This window comes from Ambystoma mexicanum, chromosome 9, assembly GCF_040938575.1.
Source record: "Ambystoma mexicanum isolate Mex_15411 chromosome 9, UKY_AmexF1_1, whole genome shotgun sequence".
NCBI classification, from domain to species: domain Eukaryota; kingdom Metazoa; phylum Chordata; class Amphibia; order Caudata; family Ambystomatidae; genus Ambystoma; species Ambystoma mexicanum.
In genome coordinates, this window is record NC_090931.1 from 1,281,794,349 (window position 1) to 1,281,819,529 (window position 25,181).

The 25,181-nt window shown below is 46.2% G+C and overlaps 1 protein-coding gene across 1 annotated transcript in view; it reads right to left on the reverse strand.

Moving 5' to 3' along the window:
• Window positions 1-25,181, reverse strand: part of CEP70 (centrosomal protein 70) — a 1,232,997-nt gene that overhangs the window by 1,121,773 nt on the left and 86,043 nt on the right. Inside the window, exon 4 of the mRNA XM_069616613.1 lies at window positions 20,461-20,584. Coding sequence (XP_069472714.1) covers window positions 20,461-20,584 — 124 coding nt within the window. The remainder of the gene's footprint in view (window positions 1-20,460; window positions 20,585-25,181) is intronic.

Below are 25,181 nucleotides of genomic sequence, written 5' to 3' on the forward strand. Positions count from 1 at the left end.
CTTTCAAAAATTGGGTGTGGGAAAGGATTACCTTTAGTTGGAGGAAATGGCAATTTGTGAGTTGAAACACGCAGGGTTCTAGCACCTTCAAAGTATTAACAATGAAGGAGGCAATTTTTGGGGGAAACGATTTGGTACTCCTCCAGGAGACATGACTGGTTAATCCATTTCAAATAGAGGGTTTTAAAATATTTCACCAACCAGCATTGTTTCACAGGAGAGGCAGACCGGCAGGAGGTCTATGCATAGCTTGCAGGACCAAGTTAATAGTGGATTTCGAACTAATATATTAAAATTATGAGGGAATACTGGTGGCTAAGCTATCCTTAAACTCTGATGAGGGTATAAAAAAACGAATCGTAGTAAATCTTTACCGGAATCCCGCCTGTACAAATCTCACAACCTACCTTGAACTTCTATCTGAACTATTTACCAAGGTGAATCTGGAATATTCAGGGATGCCACTAGTAGCAGGCGACTTAAACACACAATGCATCACAATGGCAAAGGGTGAAGCGTAGAAAATAACTAGGGTCACCCCTACATGTAAAAGATGGCTTGCATTTTTCGCAGAATGGAATATGAGGATGTTACACGGATCTATAGAAGGTGACGTCCCGGCTGCAATCACATGGAGATGTGGGAAATCTACGTCCATTATGGATTCTCTCTTCTTATCCCCTGAAGCATTAGAAATGTATAGACATCTTAAACTTGATACTTAAGAATTTGTAATTATCTTTTAAAAATGGTTTACCTGTTCATGTACCATTTGCTTATATACTAATCTAATAAAAATCTGTAAACTTAAAAAAAAAAAAGCAAAGAAATGTGTAGACACTGAGATCAAAGAGGCGGGTTCAAGTGACCATAGACGCTTGGAAGCAGAAATGAGCTGGCAATTCACAGAAAAAAGGAATATTACAAACAATCTCCAACTGTCAACAACGGGAAAATCAGACTTGTGAAATACAGGAAAAATGGGATTGGTTTGAATGACAAACTGCAAAAGGCTTGTCACGACATGACAACCCTGGACCTGAAGCAAAAATGTGGTCCACTTTTTTTCCAAGATTTCTTATGTTCTATAGAACATCCTGTAAGATCGAGTCAAATGAAACAGTCACTCTACCATCACACATTTGATGAAGACACCTGGGCCAAAACAAGAGAAATAAGATCTGTTCAAAGGTGCCCGAGAACCGAAATGCTTACTATTGAAGAGTTCAACAAAAGAAAATATCAGCATCAAGCGTGGTTATAAAATAATAGGTTGAGACAACGATGAGCACATCGGCTACAAAAGGACAGCGAGCAGATGCTTGAAGCCCTATGTGAAAATACCTCTTGTAATTTTTGGTCAGTTATAAATGCGGTTGAGAACACTCAAGTGTATGGTCAAACAAACCTAGTGCCAGAAAGTGATTGGATTAGTCATTTGTCCACCCAATACCATAAGCCATCTGTTAGACCATTCTTTGTAATACCCGACGTTGCTTGGACTTTAGAGTTTAAAGAGAGTGATATTGTAGAACTAATAAAAAAGATCCTCTCGAGCGGAACGGTCCAAATGGTTTGACTTACCAGATATTGAAGGGTAACATAAATCTATGTTCATCTCAGATTCAGTCTGATCCTTGTTATCTCCACCAACCCCCTCCTCACCTGAAGTCTTTATGACTGAGGTACCGTCTGAATCAGAGTCCCAGGATTCATCCGTTGGTATCTCCTTTCTTCTCTGTCTCCAAGAGTCGCTGGGCTTCTTGGGCGTCCTTACTCCTGGGTTGGTGCGATGGGTATGGGCTCCACTAGAGGCCACTTTGCCTGAGATGCAATTTGCCTGGCAGTGGGGACCCCAGGGAGCCCACCCCAGACCAGGGAAAAAGCCTTGCCGAAAAAACCCTGGTAGGTTGTGATATCTTGCTGGGACTACTGGTCCCAGAATGCACTGAGATACTGAAGGAGTAGGCAAAGTACACAATGGCTCCAAATAAACACCCAAGAGGGCAGCAGCAGGATACTAGTAGTCCGGAGGGCTAGGTTACAGAAGAATATCAGGTTCCTCGCAAGAACTGCGAGTTAGGAAAGAGGGAGTTCTAAGAAGGTAAGGTAAGCAGTAGACAGCATACAGCGGAACAGCCGTCCGAGAACGGCAGAAACGGAAAGGGGAAGCCGTTCGGAAAGCGGCCAGGAGGAAAAAAGGAAAATAACACACGAGCGCTGGGAAACACTTTCCAAATACTGGAAGTTGCAACGCAAGTGCGTTAGCAACTTCCGGGAATATAAAGTCAAAAGACTAGAACGCGCATAGCGATTCCAGGGAAGGAGTCCGTCTTCTACCTTCTTTCCAGTCTCCATCTTGGGTATAGTCTCCACGGCGGGCGAGTTGTGACAGTATGACCCCTTTTCAGGCCTCCACCCCCTGGTTTTCCGGGATGGAGGTGATGGAATCTCCGTAGTAGACGAGGAGCAGAAATGTTTTTAACTGGTTCCCATGTGCATTCTGACCTTGGGTATCCTTTCCAAAAAACCAGGTATTGTAGTACACCTCTTTTGTATCTGGAATCCATGATGTCGGAAACTTCATATTCCTCAGTGGTCTTTGGAGACTTTTGAGGGGAGCTTTTTGTCTTTCGTGAATGAGGGTCCTCAATATATGGTTTAAGGAGTGAAGTATGAAAGACAGGATGAACTCTTTTGAGAATCGGGGGAAGGTCCAGTCTAAAAGCCACAGGATTGATCTTGGCTGAGATACGAAAGGGCCCAAGATACCTGGGTGCAAACTTTCCTGGATGAACCCATCTGGGTAAATACTTGGTGGATAACCACACCTGCCTTCCTACTTCCCACTGAGGATTTGGGCTTCTTTTTTGATCTGCCCATCTTTTACAGTCTTGTCGAGCTTTTGCGAGATTGGATTCTGATACTCGATGCATCCTCTGTATGGTATCCAGTAGATGATCCACTGAAGGTGTGTTTGTAGGAGGGATACCAGAGAGAGGTATATGCTTTGGATCGTAACCATAGGTGCACTTGAAAGGACTCATGCCTAGGGAGGTATGTCTAGTGTTGTTATAAGAGAACTCGGCCATGGGCAGAAGATGGAACCAATCGTCTTGTTCTTGGTTACAAAAACACCGTATGTACTGTTCGAGAGTGGCGTTCAAACGTTCAGTTTGCCCATTGCTTTCCGGGTGGAACCCTGAGGAAAGAGATCTCCTGATTCCTAATGTTCTGCACAGAACTGTCCAGAATTTGGACGTGAATTGAGCGCCTCTATCTGAGACTATATTGGTGGGAATCCCATGAAGCCTGACTATGTCCTTCAGAAAGACTTCTGCAGTCGTGCTGGCAGTAGGGAGTCCTTTAAGAGGAGAAAAGTGAGCCAGCTTGCTAAAGGAATCGATTGTGACCATTATGGCGGTGTGTCCACAGGATTCTGGCAGCTCCACTATGAAATCCGTGGATATCTGTTGCCAAGGTCCTTCGGGCTGTTTTTCTTGTTGTAGAAGTCCTAGGGGTTTGTGGTAATCGTACTTGTTTTGAGCACACACAGGGCAGGTCTTTACATACTCCTTCACATCCTTAGCCAGGGAAGGCCACCAAAATTGGCGAGATGTTAACTCTAGTGTGGCTCTTTGGCCCTTGTGTCCAGCAGAGGGAATATCGTGACACCAGGACATTGCTTGTACTTGGAGTTCTCGGGTTGGTATATACAAAGCCTCCTTTTTAAAGAGAAAGTTGCCCTTCCCTTTCAAATCCGTTTCTAAACTCCTATTGTTCTGTTGTTCCGCTTTTACCCGTTGCAAAAATGTGTTTATGTTGACGATGAATGTCTTCCCTGCTAACATAAGTTCCTGTTCTGGTAGATCTCCCGAATCTTCACCCATACTCCGAGAAAGGGCATCTGCCAGAGTGTTGTCCTTTCCTGGGAGATAGGTGATCTCAAAGTCAAATTGTGAGAAGAAATACGCCCACCTAGCATGTCGTGAGTTGCGGCATTCCATCTTTTGAAGGACTTTAAGGTTTTTATGATCCGTACGGACCAAAAACGGGACTACAGAGCCTTGTAGCAGATGTCTCCATTCCTCACACGCTTGTCGGATGGCCAGGAGTTCTTTTTCTAACACGGAATAGTTGCGTTCACTAGTGGTCAACGTGCGTGAAAAATAAGAGACAGGATGTTCTAAGCCGTCTTCCTCCTTCTGTAGTAATGCTGCCCCGATAGCACCGAGGGAAGCATCAGTTTCCGCTATGAACGGGCGTGTTTGATCTGGTTGTCTGAGGATCGGAGCTGTTACAAAAGATCTTTTCAAGGTTTGGAAGGCTTGTTCAGTGCCGGAATCCCAATGGAATTTCACCCCCTTTTTAAGAAGATTGGTGATAGGTAGAATAATCTCAGAGAAATTGGGGATAAACTTTCTATAGACGTTCGCTAGTCCTAAGAATCGTTGGATTCCTTTGACATTAGAGGGTACAGGCCAATTTGTAATGGCATCCGTCTTGGCTGGATCCATCTGTATGTTATCTGCAGATAATATAAAACCCAAATATGGTACTGTGGATGCCTCAAATATGCATTTTTCGGGTTTTGCTAGTAGACTGTTTCTCCTTAAACGTTGTAAGACTTCTGTTACCAAGACACGATGTTCAGCCAGGGTGGCAGAAAAGACAAGAATGTCGTCTAGGTAAACGACCACTGAGGAGTAGAGCATATTTGAAAACACATTGTCCATGAATCGTTGGAATTGTGCCGGTGCATTGACTAGTCCAAAAGGCATTACTCTATATTCGTAATGTCCTAGAGGTGTCCGGAAAGCCGTCTTCCACTCATCCCCTTCGCGGAGTCTTAAAAGGTGATAAGCTCCTCTTAAATCCAGCTTGGTGAAGACCCGGGCCCCCTGGACAGCTTCAATGATGTCCTTCATTAATGGCATAGGGTATCTATCTCTCACTGTAAGACTATTCAGACCTCTGTAATCTATACAGGGGCGTAGTTCTGTTGTTCCTTTCTTTGGAATAAAAAAGAGAGAAGCCCCTGCTGAGGAAGATGACTCTCTAATAAGGCCATTCTCTAGGTTGGTGGCAAGGTACTCTTTCAGAGCTTGCTTTTCCGGTAGTGACAACGGAAACATTCTCCCGAAAGGCACAACTGCTTCCGGTGTCAGATTAATCTTGCAATCTTCTCTGCGATGTGGTGGTAGAAGGCGGGGTTGTGTGTCTGTGAATACATCAATGAATTCCTGATAGGGAGCTGGTATCATGTTGACACTGAAGGAATGATGCAGTGTTGCTTGAATGACTGGGGTGATTTCTGTAGTTAAGCAATGTTGACTGCAGTACTGTGATTTGAAGTCTACTGTATTCAAACTCCAATCAATGTGAGGATTGTGCTTTCTTAACCAGGGAATACCCAGTATTACTGGAAAATGTGCCGCCCTGATCAGATCAAATGAGAGGTATTCCTGATGATTAGCCATCTTTATCTTCAACTCCTGTGTTTCGTGACTAATTGGGCCTGATGTTAGTGGGGTACCATAGACTCCTTCCACCGGTATAGATCTGATCTTCGGTCGTCTGGGTAAGAGATGTTCCTTGGCCCACTTGTCCACAAAGTTGCCAGCCGCTCCACAGTCTAACATGGCTATGCACTCCACGGACCCTGTCGGCTCCCATTCTATTAGTATCTTGATCACCATAAGACTGCAACAGTCCAAAGCCGAAGGCTGCGCTAAGTGACAGGGATTTATGGTGTTCACCCCTTCCCTTTCCCTGTTTAAGGTTGGGGTCCTTCGTTTCCCTGTCTTTTGGGGGGTACTGCAGGACAATCTCTTAATAGATGGCTGTTCGACCCACAATACATACACAAGCCGAAGTCCCTTCTTCTTTTGCGTTCGCTAGTAGATAGAGGTCCACGTGTGGTTCCAATTTGCATAGGTTCTTCCGTGGATCTCTTTTCAGGCATCGAAGAGGGGTTTGGTCCTGATAAAAAATTGCGTGGTCTTCTTCTTTCTGCCTTCCTTTCTGCCATACGGAACTCTACTTGTAAGACTAAGGAGACCAGGTCTTGGAAAGAATTAGGTCTGGCAACTCTTGCCAGTTCGTCCTTAATGTCTTCGTGGAGACCTCTTCGGAATATAGTCTGTTGGGCAGTTTCGGGCCATCCTGCTTCTGCAGCTATCCTTTGAAATCTCACAAGGTATGTTTGAACATCCGATGACCCTTGTCGTATGTCGAGTAGATTTTCAAAGGCAGAATACAAGACCTCCGGTCTCTCGAACCTTTCTTTTAGTCGTTGTGTGAATAGGCCGTAATCAATGAGAACCGGATCTGAAGTAGTAACAAAAGGCGTAGCCCATGCCAGAGCGTTGCCTGTCAGATTGGATATCAAGAACCCAACCTTAGTTCTGTCTAATTCGTAGGTCCTGGGGCGAAAGGCGAATTGGATTGTGCAGGCATCCAAGAATTCTTTTAATTTCTTTGGGTCCCCATCATATTTCCCACACGACAAGGGAAGAGGGAGTAGTTCTCCTCTGTTATCATCCCGTTGAGGTGCCCGTTGTCCCAACTGTTGAACCTGTTGCTGTAATGCTGTATTGTCAGCTCTTAGGGACTGAACTTCAGCCGTCAGGGCCTGGATGGCATTTACCATTTCTTGGTATTGTTCTAGGGAGGCCATAATCACTGGGCGTTGCAATCTCTCAGATTCAGTCTGATCCTTGTTATCTCCACCAACCCCCTCCTCACCTGAAGTCTTTATGACTGAGGTACCGTCTGAATCAGAGTCCCAGGATTCATCCGTTGGTATCTCCTTTCTTCTCTGTCTCCAAGAGTCGCTGGGCTTCTTGGGCGTCCTTACTCCTGGGTTGGTGCGATGGGTATGGGCTCCACTAGAGGCCACTTTGCCTGAGATGCAATTTGCCTGGCAGTGGGGACCCCAGGGAGCCCACCCCAGACCAGGGAAAAAGCCTTGCCGAAAAAACCCTGGTAGGTTGTGATATCTTGCTGGGACTACTGGTCCCAGAATGCACTGAGATACTGAAGGAGTAGGCAAAGTACACAATGGCTCCAAATAAACACCCAAGAGGGCAGCAGCAGGATACTAGGAGTCCGGAGGGCTAGGTTGCAGAAGAATATCAGGTTCCTCGCAAGAACTGCGAGTTAGGAAAGAGGGAGTTCTAAGAAGGTAAGGTAAGCAGTAGACAGCATACAGCGGAACAGCCGTCCGAGAACGGCAGAAACGGAAAGGGGAAGCCGTTCGGAAAGCGGCCAGGAAGAAAAAAGGAAAATAACACACGAGCGCTGGGAAACACTTTCCAAATACTGGAAGTTGCAACGCAAGTGCATTAGCAACTTCCGGGAATATAAAGTCAAAAGACTAGAACGCGCATAGCGATTCCAGGGAAGGAATCCGCCTTCTACCTTCTTTCCAGTCTCCATCTTGGGTATAGTCTCCACGGCGGGCGAGTTGTGACAGTTCAGGGCTGCTGACGTTTTTTGGAGAAATCTTGAAGAGCAGAGTATATCCCACCTCTTGGAAAACATCAACAATTATTCCTATTTATAAGAGGGGTGATCAAATGGTTCCAACTATCTATCTACTGATCACCCTCTTTGCAAGCCTTCTGCTGAACGAGTTGGAAAACTGGGCCAAGCAAAGTAAAATCTTAGCAAAACAACAAACAGGATTCCGTAAAGGCCTTTCGCCATTGTTAAATGGTCTAGTTTTGGCAGCTTTAAGTGACAAATCTGGAGTAAAAGGGAGACAAGCACTCTATGGGGCATGGATAGACCTATCCAGTGCTTTTGATCTGGTCAACAGGGACCAGCTATGGCATAAACTGGAAAGCAGGGGAATATCTAAACCTCTCCTGTCTATGCTAGCCACTTTACACAAGAACAATACAGTAAGAATAAGACTGGATGCTGAAGGCTTACTCTCGGACTATGTTAAGGTTGAGCGAGGAGTCAGGCAGGGTCGCTTGGTGGGAGCCTTCCTATTTAATCTTTATATGGCCGACATGGGGAGGGAGATTGAATCTGCAGCTTTAGCTAGCCCGAAAGTCAGAAGTAATCCGATTAAGTGGCTAGCATATGCAGACGATATTGTCCTCTTGGACAGCACAGAAGTAGGTTTGTTAAATGCATCAGAACGGTACATAAAACAAATGTCATATCAATCAACCCAGCAAAGTTTAAAATCGTAGCCTTCAGAAGAAGTGGTAAGAAAGGTCGCAAATTTGTTTGGTAGAGGAAGTGGTATATTTAGGTTTCACAGTGTACGCTTCTCCCTTGGTGGGGCAAATCAAACAAGACTTCATGGGAAAAGTTTCACAATTAACAGCCCAAATGAAATAAATATCGGTGAAATATTGTAAGTTTTCGATCATGCCCTTAAGAAAGTTTTATCTAGCTAAAGTGATCCCGAAACTCACCTATTGGATAGAAGCGAAACCCCTGGCCTGGAAATCTGGATTGGCAAAGATTGGAGGGAGGAATTTGAAAGAAGGTTTTAGGCCTTCCCCAAAACCTCTCCAGATAAGAGTTGTGTTTTAGATCACTTAAAGCACAGGTGGAATGGAAGTTGATTTCACTATAACGAAACAACATGATCCAGCAGCATAACTCCTTATATGAGTATACACGAGAGCAACTGGGAAAATCCTGTTCTGCGGTTTTGATCAACTTGCGGAACTTGGTATTAAGTACACTGGCAAATTGTGAAAGTAAACACTCATAAGTAATCCCATGGAAATACTTGTGAAAATTCCCAGACCGGAGCACAAGTAAAAAATATTCAAGATTTCGCTTAAATCTGGTCCATACTTGGGAGGAGCCGACTGGATGGGGGCGAGCTGAGGAAGCAGTAATATTGTGCCCTGGATGTGAAGACTTGAGTAGACAGTCCTTAAAACACATATTGATGGAATGTGGGGGAACATTAGAAGTAAGAATGAAGTACCTTCGGCAGTTTGTAAGATCAGAAGAGGGAATGATCTGAGACATGATCTGGGACAGGCTGATAGCAGGCCATGAAACTTCTCGGACTCATTTAATAAGGGTTTTGAAACTGACCAGGTTTATTGAAAATGCCCATGGTAAAAGTTGATAACATGTTGGGTCTATGTCCCATTTCATTTTATGCTTTATTTTTTAATTAAGGACAAGCTGTTTTGTGGGACAATTATGTAATGTGGAATAATCGATATTCTTCTTCTTTCTTTTAAATTTTCTTCATGATTATATGTATGGACATGTTTTTATTGATTTTGTATTTGTGAAAAAGTGATTTTCAGTTGTAACACAATAAAAAAAAAGATTTAAAAAGAAGACTAGGATGTAGAGAGAATCCAGCAGCATTTTCCAGTACCGCAGAAGCACCAGTGAAGCCCTGCAGCTGTGCTGACCCCGTTTTCATTTCGACTTGGAAGATTCCTGAAGGACGACTTCCTCCCTTGAACTGGTTTGAGCAACCAGCCTTGTGAACTGCTTCAATTTGGCTCATCTCCTGACTTGCTGCGACTTTCCTAGGCTGCAGGATACCAATGCCCGGGGACCGCTGACCCGTATCAAGTGCAAAGTCTTCCGGCAAACAAATCTGGCCAAATCCTTGTGGGCACCTTCAAGGAACTCCAGAAGCAGGTATTCTTCATCCAGGGTCCCATCACCAGAGTCCAGGACCGAGGGACTGAGGAAACTATAACCGGGGTTATTCGTTTCTCTGTGGCGCTGAAGTAAAGGTGCAAAAACCACAAAGAGCTGCTGAATCATGTGGAATCCATTGCTGTAGCCTCGCTCCCGAGAGTGCTGTCACAGAAGTCTGCCAGACGTCCTCCCTTTCATCACCATGATCAAGGACCAGGAACAAGGGTCTGCATCGCTGCATCAAGAAGGAAGCCAGCTGTTACGCTCACCTGGTCTCCACGGGGACGCCACCCAGCCCTGGTTGGATGATTTGTACTCTCGAACCCTCTCCCGGTCCCTTGGCAAGGCCTCTGGTTAAAGATGGGTTTGCAATATAGGAGAGCTGGATTCAATACCAGATTGTCTTTATGTTTTCCCACCTCCCTTGGTCTCAACTCCTTCCTCCCCCTTGGGCCCTCTCCTCATCTTAATATTGTGAAAGGTGGATTCTCCGTCTTGCTCCTCGTGGCAGGGGCGCGTAGATGTGGGGGGCGAGCAGCGACCAAGTTACTTCACTGGTGCAAGCCCCCCCTGTTAGAATCCAGGCCTGCTGTGACTCCGTAGGTTTGCTGCTTTACAGTCTTTATATGCAGTTCTTATGTTCCTCTTAGTTCAAATAATAATGTCTTGCTTCTTTCCTTTTAGGTATGGAAAGGTATTTTGGGGTTGTCATGCTGTTTGAAGATGAGCATGGGCCAGTAGGCGAAAGCGTGGTGTGCGCGATGCTGTCCAGTGAGTAATGCGCAATGCGCAGCGCTGTTTCGCCTTTTATATTGCTAACCTGTGTCTTTTCTCTACTTGCAGGTTGCGATGTTCCTCGCCGAGCGCCGTAATGTTCCAGCATTGATACCGACCAAGAGATGACTACCCAGGTAAGAATTGTGTGGCTTTCTTCATTTGGGAGGAAACGTGAGTAAACGCTTACTAATGCTGTCTTTCCTCCTCCTCTTTCCAGGTTATGGTATTCCAGAATGCATGCAGTGCCGGATGATGGAGTTCGTACCTTCAGTTGAGTGGAACTGAAGTCGGCGATGGATTGAAGACAGGATACTGTTCCAGGTAAGTTTCGTAGTGTTCTTTCTCTCTCTGCAGGTCCTTGGTTTCAGGTAAACTGGCATCAAAGAAATGGACACAGTGAGCGTTACGCTGCCCACAGCAGAATAACGCAAAGCATGTTCTGCTGTTTGGGTGCGGTTTAAATAGTCTCAGATAAAGAAGTCCAGGTAAAATAGTCCCCAGGCCTGCCACACCCAAAGTAGTCCAGATAAAGTAGTCCCAGGCCTGCCACACCCAAAAGACTAGACCGCATAGCTCAGTTCCTTGTAACTGAGCTATGTGTGTTCCTCCATGTTGGCTGAACCCCCTCCCACCCCCCCCCCCAAGTTAAATAGTCCCAAGTAAATAGTCCCATTCTAATGTTGGTCTTCATGATGGTTATGAGCCTGGCGCCAGAGGCGCCAGGACTGACTCCAAGAGAGTCTTGGATGAGGTTTTAAGGCCTTTGACCTGGCCCTAACTGGAAGGCTGACTTGCCAGTGAGGGCCAGGGGCAAGGGTCATGACACCAGCTGAAACATCTGCTTCAGTTCTCAGGTACTGTGCGACTTTGGGTTCAACCACCTTTAACCAAATCTAGTGCTTGCTGGCTTGGGAGGTGCTCCATTCTCTACTTTTGAGTTATCCTCAATTCACATGTGCACGCCTAACAGATTGTGCACATCGGGCAGGTTCACTTGAGCTCCTGTGTTTTTCTTCAGTGAACTACTGACTGTTCAACTAACTTTTTCTAAGAAGATTACATCAGAACTAGAACTGTCCTATTGACGTTGGCTGTCCTGGCTCCCTAAAGGCATCCCTTCTGAACCCTCTTGGCTTTGGCAGTGCGTGTTCCCTACAAAGGTTTTAATTGTATTCCACTCGTATTGCTGTTGAACATAACTCCTACATCCCTCTGCGAGAAAAGACCATTATAACTGCTGCTAAAGTGTGTTCTATCCTACTCTAACACATTTTCCCTCCCAAACTCAATATTGTAATGGTGAACCAATCAGTGCTACTACTGACCTTGATTGAAGTCACTCAGCTTGCTGGAAATGCTTTAGTACAAAAAGTAATTACTCACCTGCATTATTGTTGCTTAAATAACTTGATTTTTAAACTCCATTGAATGTTTCTAACAGTTACCTCTTACTTAGTGTGATCAATTTGCTTTGTGTATATACAAATCAATATTTTAATATAACTTTTAAAGTGTGTAAGTGTTTACTTGGATCCTTGTGTATACTGATTTCACTGTATTGCTCTACAGCTCACAGTACAACTTCTAAGACAAGCCTGGCTGCTCAATCACTCTGCCAACCTGTGTAGTGCAAGCCTATGTTAAAGGTTGGGTCCTAAATAGCAAGCAGTTAAGTCTTGTGAAGTCCCACACCAGTTGGGCTTTACAAAACTTACAAAATCTTATCCAACAAGGAGAGGTTCCCCTCCTACTTTTACATAATGATTGCAAAGCGCATCTGGTGTAATATGCAAGAACAGAACGTCTGCACATATTCCACACCCGAAGCGAGCCAAGAGACTTCTAGGAAGGGGAATGGTTTGAAGGGGAGAGGCGTGGGTTGTGAGGAGCTAGATCCTACTTCGCCACTTTGCAACAAGGAGTAATGTCTGGAGTTGAGGCCAATCTTTCATTTTCCTATGCATTTCCTGCAATATTTCTGTTTTAATGTAGAGGTGGGTAAGAACAATTGCCTTTTTCATTGCTATGCACAAATGCATTGCTGTTAATATTGAATTATGCAACTGGTTATGTTATTAAATTGCGAACGGCAATAAATAAAATGTTACTACTAAATATGAAAATACAAGATGATCTGGGAAAGGTCAAATCTTACATATATATGTAACAATATGAACATTTCAGGAGACGCAAATAAATATGCAGTTTGCTTACTTAGCTGGCTCAAAAGCAGTGACCTTCCAGGAAAGTCATTGAAAACCAGAATTATGCAAAGGCACATCTTAGCATATTGTATCCAGATAAAAGCTAAATGATAATATGGTTGCTTTCTGACTGGTGGTTTTGCCATGGCCTTTTTGGAGAGACCCCACCAGCCAAACCTTTTCGATTTGTTGACACAGATTGCCACTTTAAAAAGTACATAAGCCGCCTCTGTCAAGTACAAATGGGCATATTGGAGGTTCTCATGAGCCATGTAGCTAAACTGATCTTTGGTTGGGTGTGAAAGCATGTGCACAATTCAGCCTGATCAGTAGGTCCAGCTTGCATGGAAGGTTCTTCTACGAGGACCCCTACAACAAAGAAAGAAGGTCTCAGTACCAACAATGCAGAGGCTACCAAGGGCTATGACAATCATGGTTAGTCTATCGTTTTTGTTTAAAGACAATTACCTTCAGGAGGAGAGGAATTGGTTCACAAGGGACTTTCACCATGTAACTTTTCTCAGTGTAGTTGGCTGCATTTTGTATTTCCTTGTTGACCAAAAACACCCAAATCTAGTTTTCTGCAGTAGGAGAACACATTTATTTATTTACTGTTCATGATTTTTCAGAAAGGTCCTGAGGAAGATGTCCTACTGAACATTTTGCTTTTCAGGAATGTGCACCACTCTGAATGGCTGAGGCTGAGATAAAAGTCTCCATTGTAGACTCCAAAATACCAGAGACAAAGAATTGCTTTCCAAGGTGGTCCCTTTCGTTGCAAAGATAGGTTTTTCGAAAATCACCAAATGTTATATCCGGGCACAAATGAAGCAAAGGTAAGCTTAATACCTTCCTGTCTTGACATTCTTAAATTCACTGATGACTTATTCTGTGGAAGTGGTATTGAGCCAAGACAGTGCCCGAAAATTTGCGCCAATCGAATTCAAAGTGGTGTGCCTTGACGTGCCCTTCACTTCATTGTGGTGTAGACCTAGCATGTCTCAACATAGTAGAAGAACACAAACAAGTTGCTTTCCAGACCAAATGTCTTGCTGTTTGAGGACTTTAGGCGCCTCGAAACATGTGTATAGGTGCATTATAAATGCCCAATGAATGAATAAATATAAAATTGAAACCCTTAGCATCTTCATCTGCAGTATTTTCTGGGAAATGAGGAGAGGCTTCTAAGGTGTTTCTCCGACCTCTACTGTGACTGGTGTAGCCTTGATTGCTATCTCTGTCAAAGATGGTCATCTCAACATTGAGGCGGTCGATGAACTGCTTGATGTTGAGTCAACTAGTAAATAAGGCTTTACCATTGAATTTCCAAAAGTCAATGTGGAGGGTAACCATTTTTCAAAGACTCATTTGCAAACATGTCTGTGCAATTATCAATATCAAAGTTCTCGGACGATTATGGAGAATTTTACAGTGCTGCAAGTGACCCACAGAGGAACAAGCAAGCAACAACCAATGCTCCTCAGGAGGGAGCATCTCACCTCGATTCTCTATGGGGTTGCGACGTCCAAGCAGATGCTTCTGAAGGACTAAATAATTGTTGAGGAGGTCTGAGGCAGCGCCAGGCTTGTCTGTCAATAGGATGCCCTCCATATCTTGTTTTAATCATTTTCCACTCCAAGAGAAATGTATCCAAATGTGCTAGCATAATGCGAACAAGAAAGGAGAGACATGAACTGAGGTAGAGTCAGATGACAAAACAACCCTAAATTTCACGAAAAAAAAAGTCCAATTGGAAACTACATTAAAACGTTAAGTGAACATAACACATTGCTTGCAAAAGGTGATTGTTTGGGTGAAGCTAGCTCTATGTTCAGACATCCATGCTCTATTGACGAGCTTGGGATCACCACTTAAAATTTGGCCAGCTACTTTTATGAAAACCACTGCGTTATCAGTGCCCTAACAAAAAGTAATTGGGTAATAACTAGATCATTCTTTTGTTTTTGAGGCAACATTTGCTGGATCCTACTTAGAGGAGCCACCTGATGGAATTGCAGTGGGTCCATTGGAGGAGCCAGCCGATCCACCAGATTTAAAGCAGATTATCTGCAGCATGCAAGAAGGGTTCGCTTCGGTTAGTACCAAATTGAACGACATTAACGCTAGCATGAACTCTCTCAGAAACAAAGTGGAAAAGGAGAGTACCCACATAACAGAGGCAGAGATGATGATCAGACATATCGAAGATGATATCACTAAAATGCAGTCAGCAATCTTGTCGCTAGGTAAAGACCCGAGGGTGGCTCAGGCGAAGTGCAAGGATCTCGAGTCACACTCCAGGCTTAATAATGATTGCATAGTGAGAGTGCCTAAAACTGGCCAGCAAGGTAATATGGAAAGATGTGTAGAGGATCTCCTGGTGCAGTTATTGGACTCAGCTGTTCTCTCTCTGCACTTCATGGTTGAGCAAACACACCATGCTCTGGTGCCCAGGCCCAGAGCCCTCTCGAGATCGGTCATCGCCCGCATCCTAAATTATAAGGCTTACGATCTGCTGCTGAAATGCACCAGAGAAAAAGGGGAACTGCATTATGAATCCAGCAGATTCTTTTTGTACCCAAATTTCTCCCTTGAAGTGCAGAATGAGCAAAGGTTCATTGTAAATGTGAAGTGAATGCTGCGGAAGCGCCATATGAACTATGCCATACATTTTCCGGCAAAGCTTTGTGTTCAGTTTAAAGATGATCCAATAGGAGGCCAACAAGTTCATAAAGAGAAATATCCCGATTCCAGATAGTGACGGGGACCTGGCCATGCTGCCAAAATGAATGACTTCCTGACCGGACTGTAGCATGGGTTCATGCATGTCCATTTTACATATTACTGCACTGCCTTATATGCGACCTAATTAGTATTGGTCTAAATGCGGGCTCTAGGATTGCCCCCCGTTAAACTGGGTTCTGGCTGCATTAGGCCTGTAGGACGCTTATGTGTACAGCTAGGCCGGTTTGTCATGGGATATAGCTGCGTTTTATTAGAATGATGCGGTGTTCATGGGGTAATGTTCATATGTGAGCAGTTAGGCTGAATTGATCGAGGGGTGTAGCTGCACTCTAATTGTGTGATGGAGAAGAGTAGAGAGTAAGCATACTGATATGGGAGGAGTGTTTGTGTGGTGTTATGATCTAAGGAGATCGATATTCTGCATTTCAGGCATGCGGTTGCTTAATAGCGAATTAATAAGCGTATTCAGTGATGAAATTCAGTTGCTTAATAGCAAATTAATAAGCGTATTCGGTTATGACATCGTTCGGGATCTCATTGAGCATTAGTCATCGGGTTGCTAGGGTTCAATCGTTTCAGAAAGTCATGGTTGGCATTAAGGAAAGAGCCACGTTTTTAGACCTTTGCGGAACGTCATATAGTCTTGGGTGTGTCGAATATGAGGGGTAAGCGAGTTCCACAGAGTTGGCACCAAGGTTGAGAAGGCGGATCCTCCGATCCTGACAGAATTAGAAGTTGGAATCACTAGAAGGAGGGCAGTGCTTTATCTTAGGGTGCTGGATGGGAGGTATGGTTTTATCTTTTCTTGTAGGTATAATGGGCCGGTCTTGTGTACTGCTCGGTGAGTGATGCATAGGGTCTTGAAAGTGGCCCTTCATCCGACTGGAAGCCAGTGGAGGGTTCGGAGAGCTGTTGAGATGTGGGCTCTTTGACTTGGGGTAAGAGCAGTTGTGCAGCAGCGCTTTGGGCTCTTTGAGGTTTGTTGAGTTGGTATGCCGGGGCTCCTAAGTATAGGGAGTTGGCATAGTCCAGTCTCGACATCACAATAGACATAACTGCGGCAATGTTCGGGTATGAGAGGTAGGGAAAAATGCGTCTGAGAAGTTTGAGGTGGTAGTGACAGCATTTTGAGACGATGTTGATCTGATGGGAGAGGGTCAGGCCCGAGTCCATAGCGCAGCCTAGGTTTTTCACTGTATCAGAGGGAGGGCGAGGGATGGGGGCCATGGGAGCTAATGTGGTAGAAGGGCAGTATTGCAGCACACCATGATTTCAGTTTTGGCAGGGTTCAAAAGGAGGTGGTTTAATGTCATCCATCGATCAATATCGTGGAGACAGGCTTCAAGGTCGGTAGGGGGGTTGGTGCCTGACTTGGGAATTCTTAGGATAATATGGGTATCGTCAGAGTAGTTCTAACAGGAGATGTTGTGCATGCAGATGATTCCTGGTAGAGTGGTCATATAGAGGTTGAACAGGGGAGCAGACAGGCATGCGCCTCGGGGTACTCCAGTGTTCACTGAGCGGGCAGTTGAGACATAAGGGGAGAGAAGGGTTATTGGTTTCCTGTTTCCGAGGAAGGAGGAGATCCATTTGAGAGCAGTGCCACGGATTCCAAGGGAGTAAAGGCGGTCGAGAAGGATTGAGTGCTTAACCGTGTCAAAGGCTGTAGAGAGATCGAGGAGAATCAATGCTGCGCAGCCTTTGGAGTCTGCTGTGACCTTGAGATCATCCCAGATCGATATCGGAGTAGTTTCAGTTCCATGACGCGGTCTGAAGCCTGATTGTGCGGGGTCAAGGAGACAGTTGGATTCTACAGAGGAGTTGAGCTGGGATTATGCACTCTTGTCAATGAGTTTCACGAGAAATCTGGTGTTGGAGATCGGTCTAATTCTTGGGGTCAAGCGGGTCAAGGGGTGCCTTTTTTAGAAGTGGATTGACATGCGCTATTTTGAAGGCAACAGGGAAGATGCCAGAGGTGAGGGATTCATTAAGAATGGCTCTTGCATGTTCTCCAGCACAGGTAGATGAGAATATTTCTTTCAGGACAGAGGCTGGGCAGGGGTCGAGGGGCGACCAGTAGGGTTTGGTGGCTGATAGTAGGAACTCGTCTCTGGAGATGGGTTTGAAGGAGTCGAAAGTAGGGAGATTGGGCATCAGGGCAATGGGATCAGGGGGAGGGGTTTTGGTGAGGGGGTGGTGAGGACATTTTGGTGATGAGGGATGTCGTCCTGTCAAGAGCGGTGTTGTAGAAGTGTAGGGAGAGGGAGTCGGAGAGTGATTGTGTGGGGGTGGATTGGATAGAGGAGCAAGTGGGTTTGACGAAATTGTGACATGATCATGTGGAGTTCTTTGCTCTGGTCGCCACCATTGAGAATTTGTTTATTGTAGTAAGCTTTTTTGGCCTTTCGGATTTCAGCTTTGTAGATACGGTGGTGCAGGGCGAACATGGATCTGCTGAGATCGGTTTTGGATGCTCGCCTTTTGCATTCAAGAGATTTATTTTGTTTTTTGCCATTCCTCAGGAGGGGCGTGAAACATTTGATGGACAGTCCATTGCGTAAAGAAGCGGGCATGAGGGGGGTGAGAGGAATTGGTGAGTAATTAAGCCAGGCGTCGAAGGAGTCGCTGGTTAAGGCTCTATCGGGGGGAGCATTGCAGGGGGGTGAAGAAGCAGGGCTTTGGCTAGGTCTGGGAGGATCTTGATTTTGTTCCAGCATTTGAGATCCGGGGGCAGGCAGATGGTAGGAGGAGGGGCAGGGGTGTGGATACAGAAAGGGACGGCCTTTCCCCTGACAAAGAGTCATTTTTTCTACAGTGGAGGCGGTTTAGACCTCCAGAACTGAAACACTGGCTGCGAGGCCCGACATGAGTGAACAATACTGAAGAGGACTATGTTTCGCTTCAACCGGTAATAAATCACCCCAAATATGTATGGACTTACTATCGTGCCTACTTGTTTGTGCAAAAGAGTCAAGAGACAGTGAGTTGGCTGTGTCAAACTGTTGTGCCGTTATCTGATGATCCTGGATGTAGAGTCACCATGCCATGTAATGCCCAAACAATTTTTTTCTTCTTTCTTTATATGCATTGTTTATGTTTAATGATTTGTGCCGAGCTCCCGGTACCCGAAGGCTTAAGGGCGCAAGACATATAACAGCACAGAACAAACGTCACATAAAGGAAGCGTAGTAAGGAGACAAGCTGTTGGGTGATAAGCTATGTGAAGACTAGCAGAACAGGAGAATCTTCAATTTCTTCTTGAATACGTCTGTAGACTCAGTGGTTCCGAGGGCTGGCAGCAAGACGTTCCATGCCAATGGAGCTGCTATAGTGAAGTCTCCACTGTGAACTTTATTGGTTTTGCAGCGCGTGGTTTTTAGAAGATTCGTATTGTTGGATTTTAGGGATCTAGTGCTGTGCTTTTTTACTATAGCTTCGACTAGGTAAGTGGGCATGTGACCCATCAGGCATTTATGAGTGATGAGTACCATCCTAAAGTGTACTCTAGCCTGAACAGGGAGCCAATGCAGGCTCTGTCTTGCATCAAACACGTGGTCCCTACGGTTGAGGCCTTTCACAACCCTCACTGCCCCATTCTGGATGACCTGGAGGCGTTGGAGATCAGCTTGGGTGATGCCTACTAGAAGGCTGCAGCAATAATCTATTATGGCTGTAGCTAAAGTTTCTGAATTCGTCTTCGAAAATCAGTGGGCGAATATGACGCAGTAATTTGATAAAATAGGAGGAAGATGAGACCAGGCTGCTCACTTGGGCTTTCAAGTTCAGGTTTTTATCCAAATGACGCCCAAGGTCTTTACTTTATTCTTCACCTCGAAGTTGCAATTATCTATTTTGAAGCTGTTATACATTGGATCTCGTTTGGCAAGCCTGGTATCAGAGCCAACGATCATAAGCTCTGTTTTTGCACCATTCAACGCCAAGCCGTTCAGAACCATCCAGCTTTGGATAGCGCGATATGATTTGTTGATGTTTATTTCATCAACGCCACGTGATCCTGTGATAGGGATGACACATTGTGTGTCGTCTGCATAGTTGGCAAATAGGATCCCTTCTTGTTGCAGCATATGGAAGAATGGCACCATAAAGTTATTATAGAAACATGATGACACACAGGCTCCTTGAGGGACCCCGTACAACAAAGGCGCTGGTTTCGCTTCTGCAACCTTACTAGCCACTATCACCAGTCTACCGCTCAGGAACAATGGAACTCATTGGGTGGCCCGAGCTGAGAAGTGGGCAGTATCCCTTAACCTGGTGGTCAGGATGTAATGGTCCACCAGGTCAAAGGCTGCCGAGAGGTCTAGAATCATAAATAGGGATTTTTGACCGTCATCCAACGCTTGAAGCAGCTGGGATTTTAAAGCTGAAAGGGCGGTCTCTGTTCCGTGATTCCGACGAAATCCGGATTGATATTTATGAAGGATCTGAGCACTATTTAGATAGTTTGAGATCTGATTGTACGCGGCCCTGTCCAGAATTTTTAACAAAAAAGGAGTATTGGAAATAGGTCTATAACCTCACTGCACAGAGTGGAAAAAAGAACAGTGCTCCAACTGCCAGGAGGATGCACAAAGCGGGTTGCAGCAGCCTAGGACCCTATCAGGGTAGGTTAATTTATATTAATCTCACGTGGCAACCCGTCAGCTTTATTGTTTTCCTTTGTTCCAACTCTATCCATATGGGCTTCAGTAGCTTGTAGAGGATTGTTTTTAAAAGCAAAAAAAAGGAATAATACCAAAACACGAACCAGACAGGTTACATATTTTATTTGGAAAAACACAATTAAAACAAATGAATGTTCTCTACATTTAAAGACGTGTTCCAGGAACCCAAACACAGGTTTGATTAGACATTCAAATTTTATGAACATAATGAGCATTCAGCTGATGGAGAACTATCAGATTTAAGTTTTAGAACTGAAAGGCCAAGACTGATTTATAGGAACAGACATGTCGACCCGATCGCACCATCTCACCAGCCTAAGTCACAACAATAAACTGCATTTACTTGTAACAAATTGTGGGGTGCATTGCTTACAGGCGACATAGCAGTAAATTAAACTTCTTACTTCAGTTGGGTATTCGATTGTACGAGCCCATGGATCAATGCCTGCTGTCGCTCGGTATCTTCTATTAAAGATTTAAGTGCAGACCTAATCTGCAACGACGACTGCTTGTCCAAGACTGCCACATCTACGGTTTAAGAAAAAAATGCCTTAAGAATACAGTCTACAATGCAAGCATCGATAAATGTCAAACACTATAACAATAATGTACACCATGCAAACTACTTGCAGGACAATACAAAAAAAATACATGTAATTTAAAAAAAAAAAAAATCTACAAGCAGGTACAAGTAAAACAGCTTCATAACTGCAGCCACAATAACATGCACATGATATTGTAGGTGGAACACTTTCAGAACTGTTAAAAATAAACATTAACAGAGAAAATGGTGTGGTGCTTATTAGACAGAGAGCATAACAGTGACTGAACTATAGCTGTAGAATTGAAAAAAGTTAAGTATTTGCAGTGCAGGATTCAACCAAACTTGCCATATTACTGCTAATCGTTTATGGAGAAGGCAAGGCTGTGGTTGATCAGATGGGACGATAATCATCACAAAGGGAGCCAGAAGAGGCAACATGATCCAGTATAACCAGCCCCTCGCTGGACCGCCCCCTCCACCAATAGTATGTTGCTTCAGAATTAACTGTTTAAACACACAAGTGTCATGACAGTGCCACTGGAACACGAAGTCCCATTGTGGACTAATTGGGACTTGACATTTCATCAAGATAATCCAGTCCGTACAATGTCACGCTTTACTTTCCCTTTGCAACACTTTAGTTTAATTTCACAAACTACATATCCCATAAGGTACAAGTTACTTACCTGTAACTATTTTTCTCCAGCATGGGTCTGGCATGGATTCACATGCTTATAAACATTTCCCGTGGTCAGGCAGGGAATCCTTGGTAAAAGAAAAAACTGTTTCGCGCCCCCAGCCAATGACTAAGCCCCTCCTCTGGCAGCCATCTTCTGATTTGGTAAGCACGTACAGTAGAAGTATGACCAGAAGTGCCGCAGAGGGGTAGGAGGGAGGGTTTGCATGTGAATCCATGCCAGACCCATGCTGGAGAACAATAGTTACAGATAAGTAACTTTTCCAGCATGGCATCTAGCATGGATGCACATGCTCAGGAATAAAGAATACACAGCAGTACCACATTACACAACCACAGGAGGTGGAAAGGATCAACAGAAGAAAAACTCTTACGTCTGGAACAGACTCACCTCAAGCGAACAGGTTGCGTAGCACTGCTTGGCCGACCCTGGACTCCTCTCTGGAATCCCTGTTGACGTAGTACAACCTCATGAAGGTGTGCGTAAACCTCCACATAGCAGCCCTGCAGATGGACAGCAGGGGCACACCGGACAGGAATGCCGTCATTGCAGCGATCGCTCTGGTAGAATGGGCTCTCGGACGGCCGGGCAGCGGTGGGTTTGCCAACCAGTGACAGTGTGTGATACAGCCGTAGAGCCACCTGGAGATGGAAACCTTGGACAAAGCTTTCCCATAGTTGACAGGACCAAAATTCACAAATAGTCGAGACGTCTTCCGAAAACTCTTTGTGCGTACCGCGCAGAACTTCAGAGCACAGGCAACGTCCAGCAAGTGCAAGGACCTTTCAGCCGGTGACAAAGACTTTGGAAAAAACACAGGTAACACCAAAGGCTTGTTGAGGTGGAATTCTAATGGAACCTTTGGCATGAAGGAGGGGTGCGTCCGCAGCACCACCCTCGATTCGTGGAAAGTCAGATATGGCTATTTGCAGGATAGGGCCTGGCTCTCACCCACTCTCCTGGCAGAGGTGATGGCCACAAGAAAAGCAGTTTTCCACAAGCGCAACTTGAGAGGGGCCTGATGCATAGGTACGAAGGGGGCTCCCATGAGCCTCGTCAGCACCACGTTGTGTTCCCACGCCAGGGCAGGGCAGGAGTCTTCACCAGCGGGAAAGATTGGAATAGTCCTTTGAGGAACTCCTTGACGAGACTGTGGGACCAAAGAGAATATCTTCCTGGAGACCTGGTGTAGCGGGAGATAGCCACCAGATGCACTTTGATAGAGGCGTGCACCAGCCCCGCCTTGGCCAAGGACAACAAGTATGGAACAATCTGCGGGGCCATGACCCTCAGAGGGGCTATCTTGCGCGACCGGCACCACGTAGCGAAATGCTTCCACTTTTGACCGTAGCACTTAAGAACTTAAGAGTGGATGACTCTCAGGCCTTTGGCAAGGACCTTCCTGCAGTTCGCCGGCAACTCATATCCTCTAAACACTAGGGCTGCAGGACCAATGCCCTCAGGTTCAGCGATCCCAGGTCATGATGCAGGATTGCGCCGCCTTCTCTGGTGAGCAGATCCGTGACCACTGGCAGCTTGACCAGAGGCGATGCTGACAGGCTGAGAAGGTCCAGGTACTAAATCTGCCTCGGCCACGCCGGGCCGACGAGCATCATCCTGCATCAGAACTGTTTGAGGTGACTCGCAGCAGGAGAGGCAACTGGGTGATGGGGGGGGGGACGCGTACAGAAACAGGCTTTCCCATGGAAAGGAGAATGCGTCCACCATGCTCCTCGGCTGGTGGAACCTGCTGGTAAATTTCTGGCATTTGCAGTTCGCCACGTCGCAAACAGATCGAACTGGGGCCTGCCCCACTTGATGAAGATACCGTCCACCTGGTCCTGCCGAAGTTCCCACTCGTGGCAGCACCACAACTCCCTGCTGAGGGAGTCGGCAATGGTGTTCTCGACTCCTGCCAGGTGAAAAGGGATGAGGAACATCTCTTGTCCGACGGCCCAGTGCCACAAGTTCTGCACCTCTTTAGAGAGCACTTGGGATCGGGGGGCCCCCCTGCTTCCTGATGTAGAACATTGTGGTGGTGTTGTCCATGAATATCCTCACCACAATGCCCTTCAGGGACAGAAGGAATGACTTCAGGGCCCACAACACTGCCCGCAGCTCCAGGATATTGGTGTCGAGATCCTTCTTCTCCGGCAGACGTCTGGTGTGGGCTCCCCAGCCCTCCAGGGAAGCATCCGTACCGTGACAGTCTTCAGCGACAGCAGCCATTGCACCTTGCCCAGCAGGGTTGCTATCCTCTCCTACGAGGGCGACGCTAGGCAGGAAACAGCGTTGAGCCTGGCTCCCAGAAACAGTGCATTCTCCGATGGTGTCAAGCAGGACTTTGGATAATTGACAGAGAATCCCAGATCCGTCAGCAGCTAGACGGTCGTCTCTGCATGTTCGACTGCCACCTCTCTCAAATTGGGCCGGATGAGGCAGTCGTCGAGGTACGGGTACATGTTTATTCCTCAGACGTAGATGGGTCGCCACTGGTGCCAGGCACTTTGTGAACACACTGGGAGCTGACTTTAGGCTGAAAGAGAGGGCTTTCAATTGGTAGTGCCTTCCCTGCACCACGAAGCGTAGGAACTCGATGCTTCCTGTGAATGGGGACGTGGAAGTAGGCGTCCTCCAGATCTAGCGACGTCAAGAAGTCTCCTTCCTCCAGTTGGCCAAGCACGTGCAGCGATGTGACCATCCTGAATATTTTTAACGTGAGGTACTTGTTGAGACGCTGCAGGTCTAGAATGGGCCTCCAGCCCCTGGTCTTCTTTTTGACTAAGAAGTATCTGGAGTAGACTCCGGACCCCCAGAGTCGCCTTAGAACTAGCTCTATCGCCCCTTTTTTGCATGGCCCATACCTCCTGCAGGAGCCGATGCTCCTGCCGGGCCACCAGAGGGATCCGTAGACCGCCTTCCCAAAGAGGTTATCCCCGTCGTAGGGCGTGTCCAGTACCCTAGTATGGACCTCCTGGCGGAAGTTGGTGGCCTTCAGCCAGCCTCAAAGATGGAGGCAGACACCGTTCCCCATCTGCCGGAAACCAGTGTTGGCGATGTCCAAGGCCACCATGATGGCATGGTCCGATGCCACTTCACCTTCCTGGAGGAGTGCGATCGCCTCCACCAGCTTGTCATCGGGTCGGAACACTAGAATCGGGGCCAGCTTGTACCACAGTTCCCTGCCGTACCTGGCCAGGATCGCCAATGCGTTGGCTGCTTTGATGGTCGACACCGCAGAGTAGATGACCTTCCTCCCAAAGGCGTCCAACTTCTTCCCCCTCGCTGTCCGGAGGGACTGAGGACAACGATGAGGGGTTAGGCGACCTCTTCCTTGCAGCTGCCAATACCACAGAGTCTAGCGAAGGTTGCAACTGTAGGCACTTGTGTGTGCACTACGGCACCCAGTTCTTTCTCTCCAGCCTATCTCACTTGGCCGGGGCAGAGCAAGGATTCTTCAGGAGGGCTATGCCTTCCTCCCACACATCGTCCATCAGGGGCATGTAACGCTCACCTGATTCCCACGGAGGCGCAGGTCTGGCTTCGAGTGCTGATGCTTCTTCAATGGTGAAGCGCAGGACTCTGAAGATGGACAGGAAGGGCCCTCTACTCTGGCTTCTCCGGCTCGCAGGAATATTCCCCTGTGCGTGAAAAGGGAGTATTACCTACTGACTGAGTTATGCTCAAGCCTCCCACTCTCTTCCAACCCTCCACGATACCCTTCCACGATTCCCCGTGAAGTCTCACCTTAGGGTCTGAAAGGACGAGCTCTCCATCCTGCTTCTGACGCAGGGGCGCGTTGAACCCAGTTACTTCACTGGATTGAGGTTGGATGGGAGTTCAGGTAAGCTTGATTATACTGGTAAGGCGCTGTAAAAGTTCT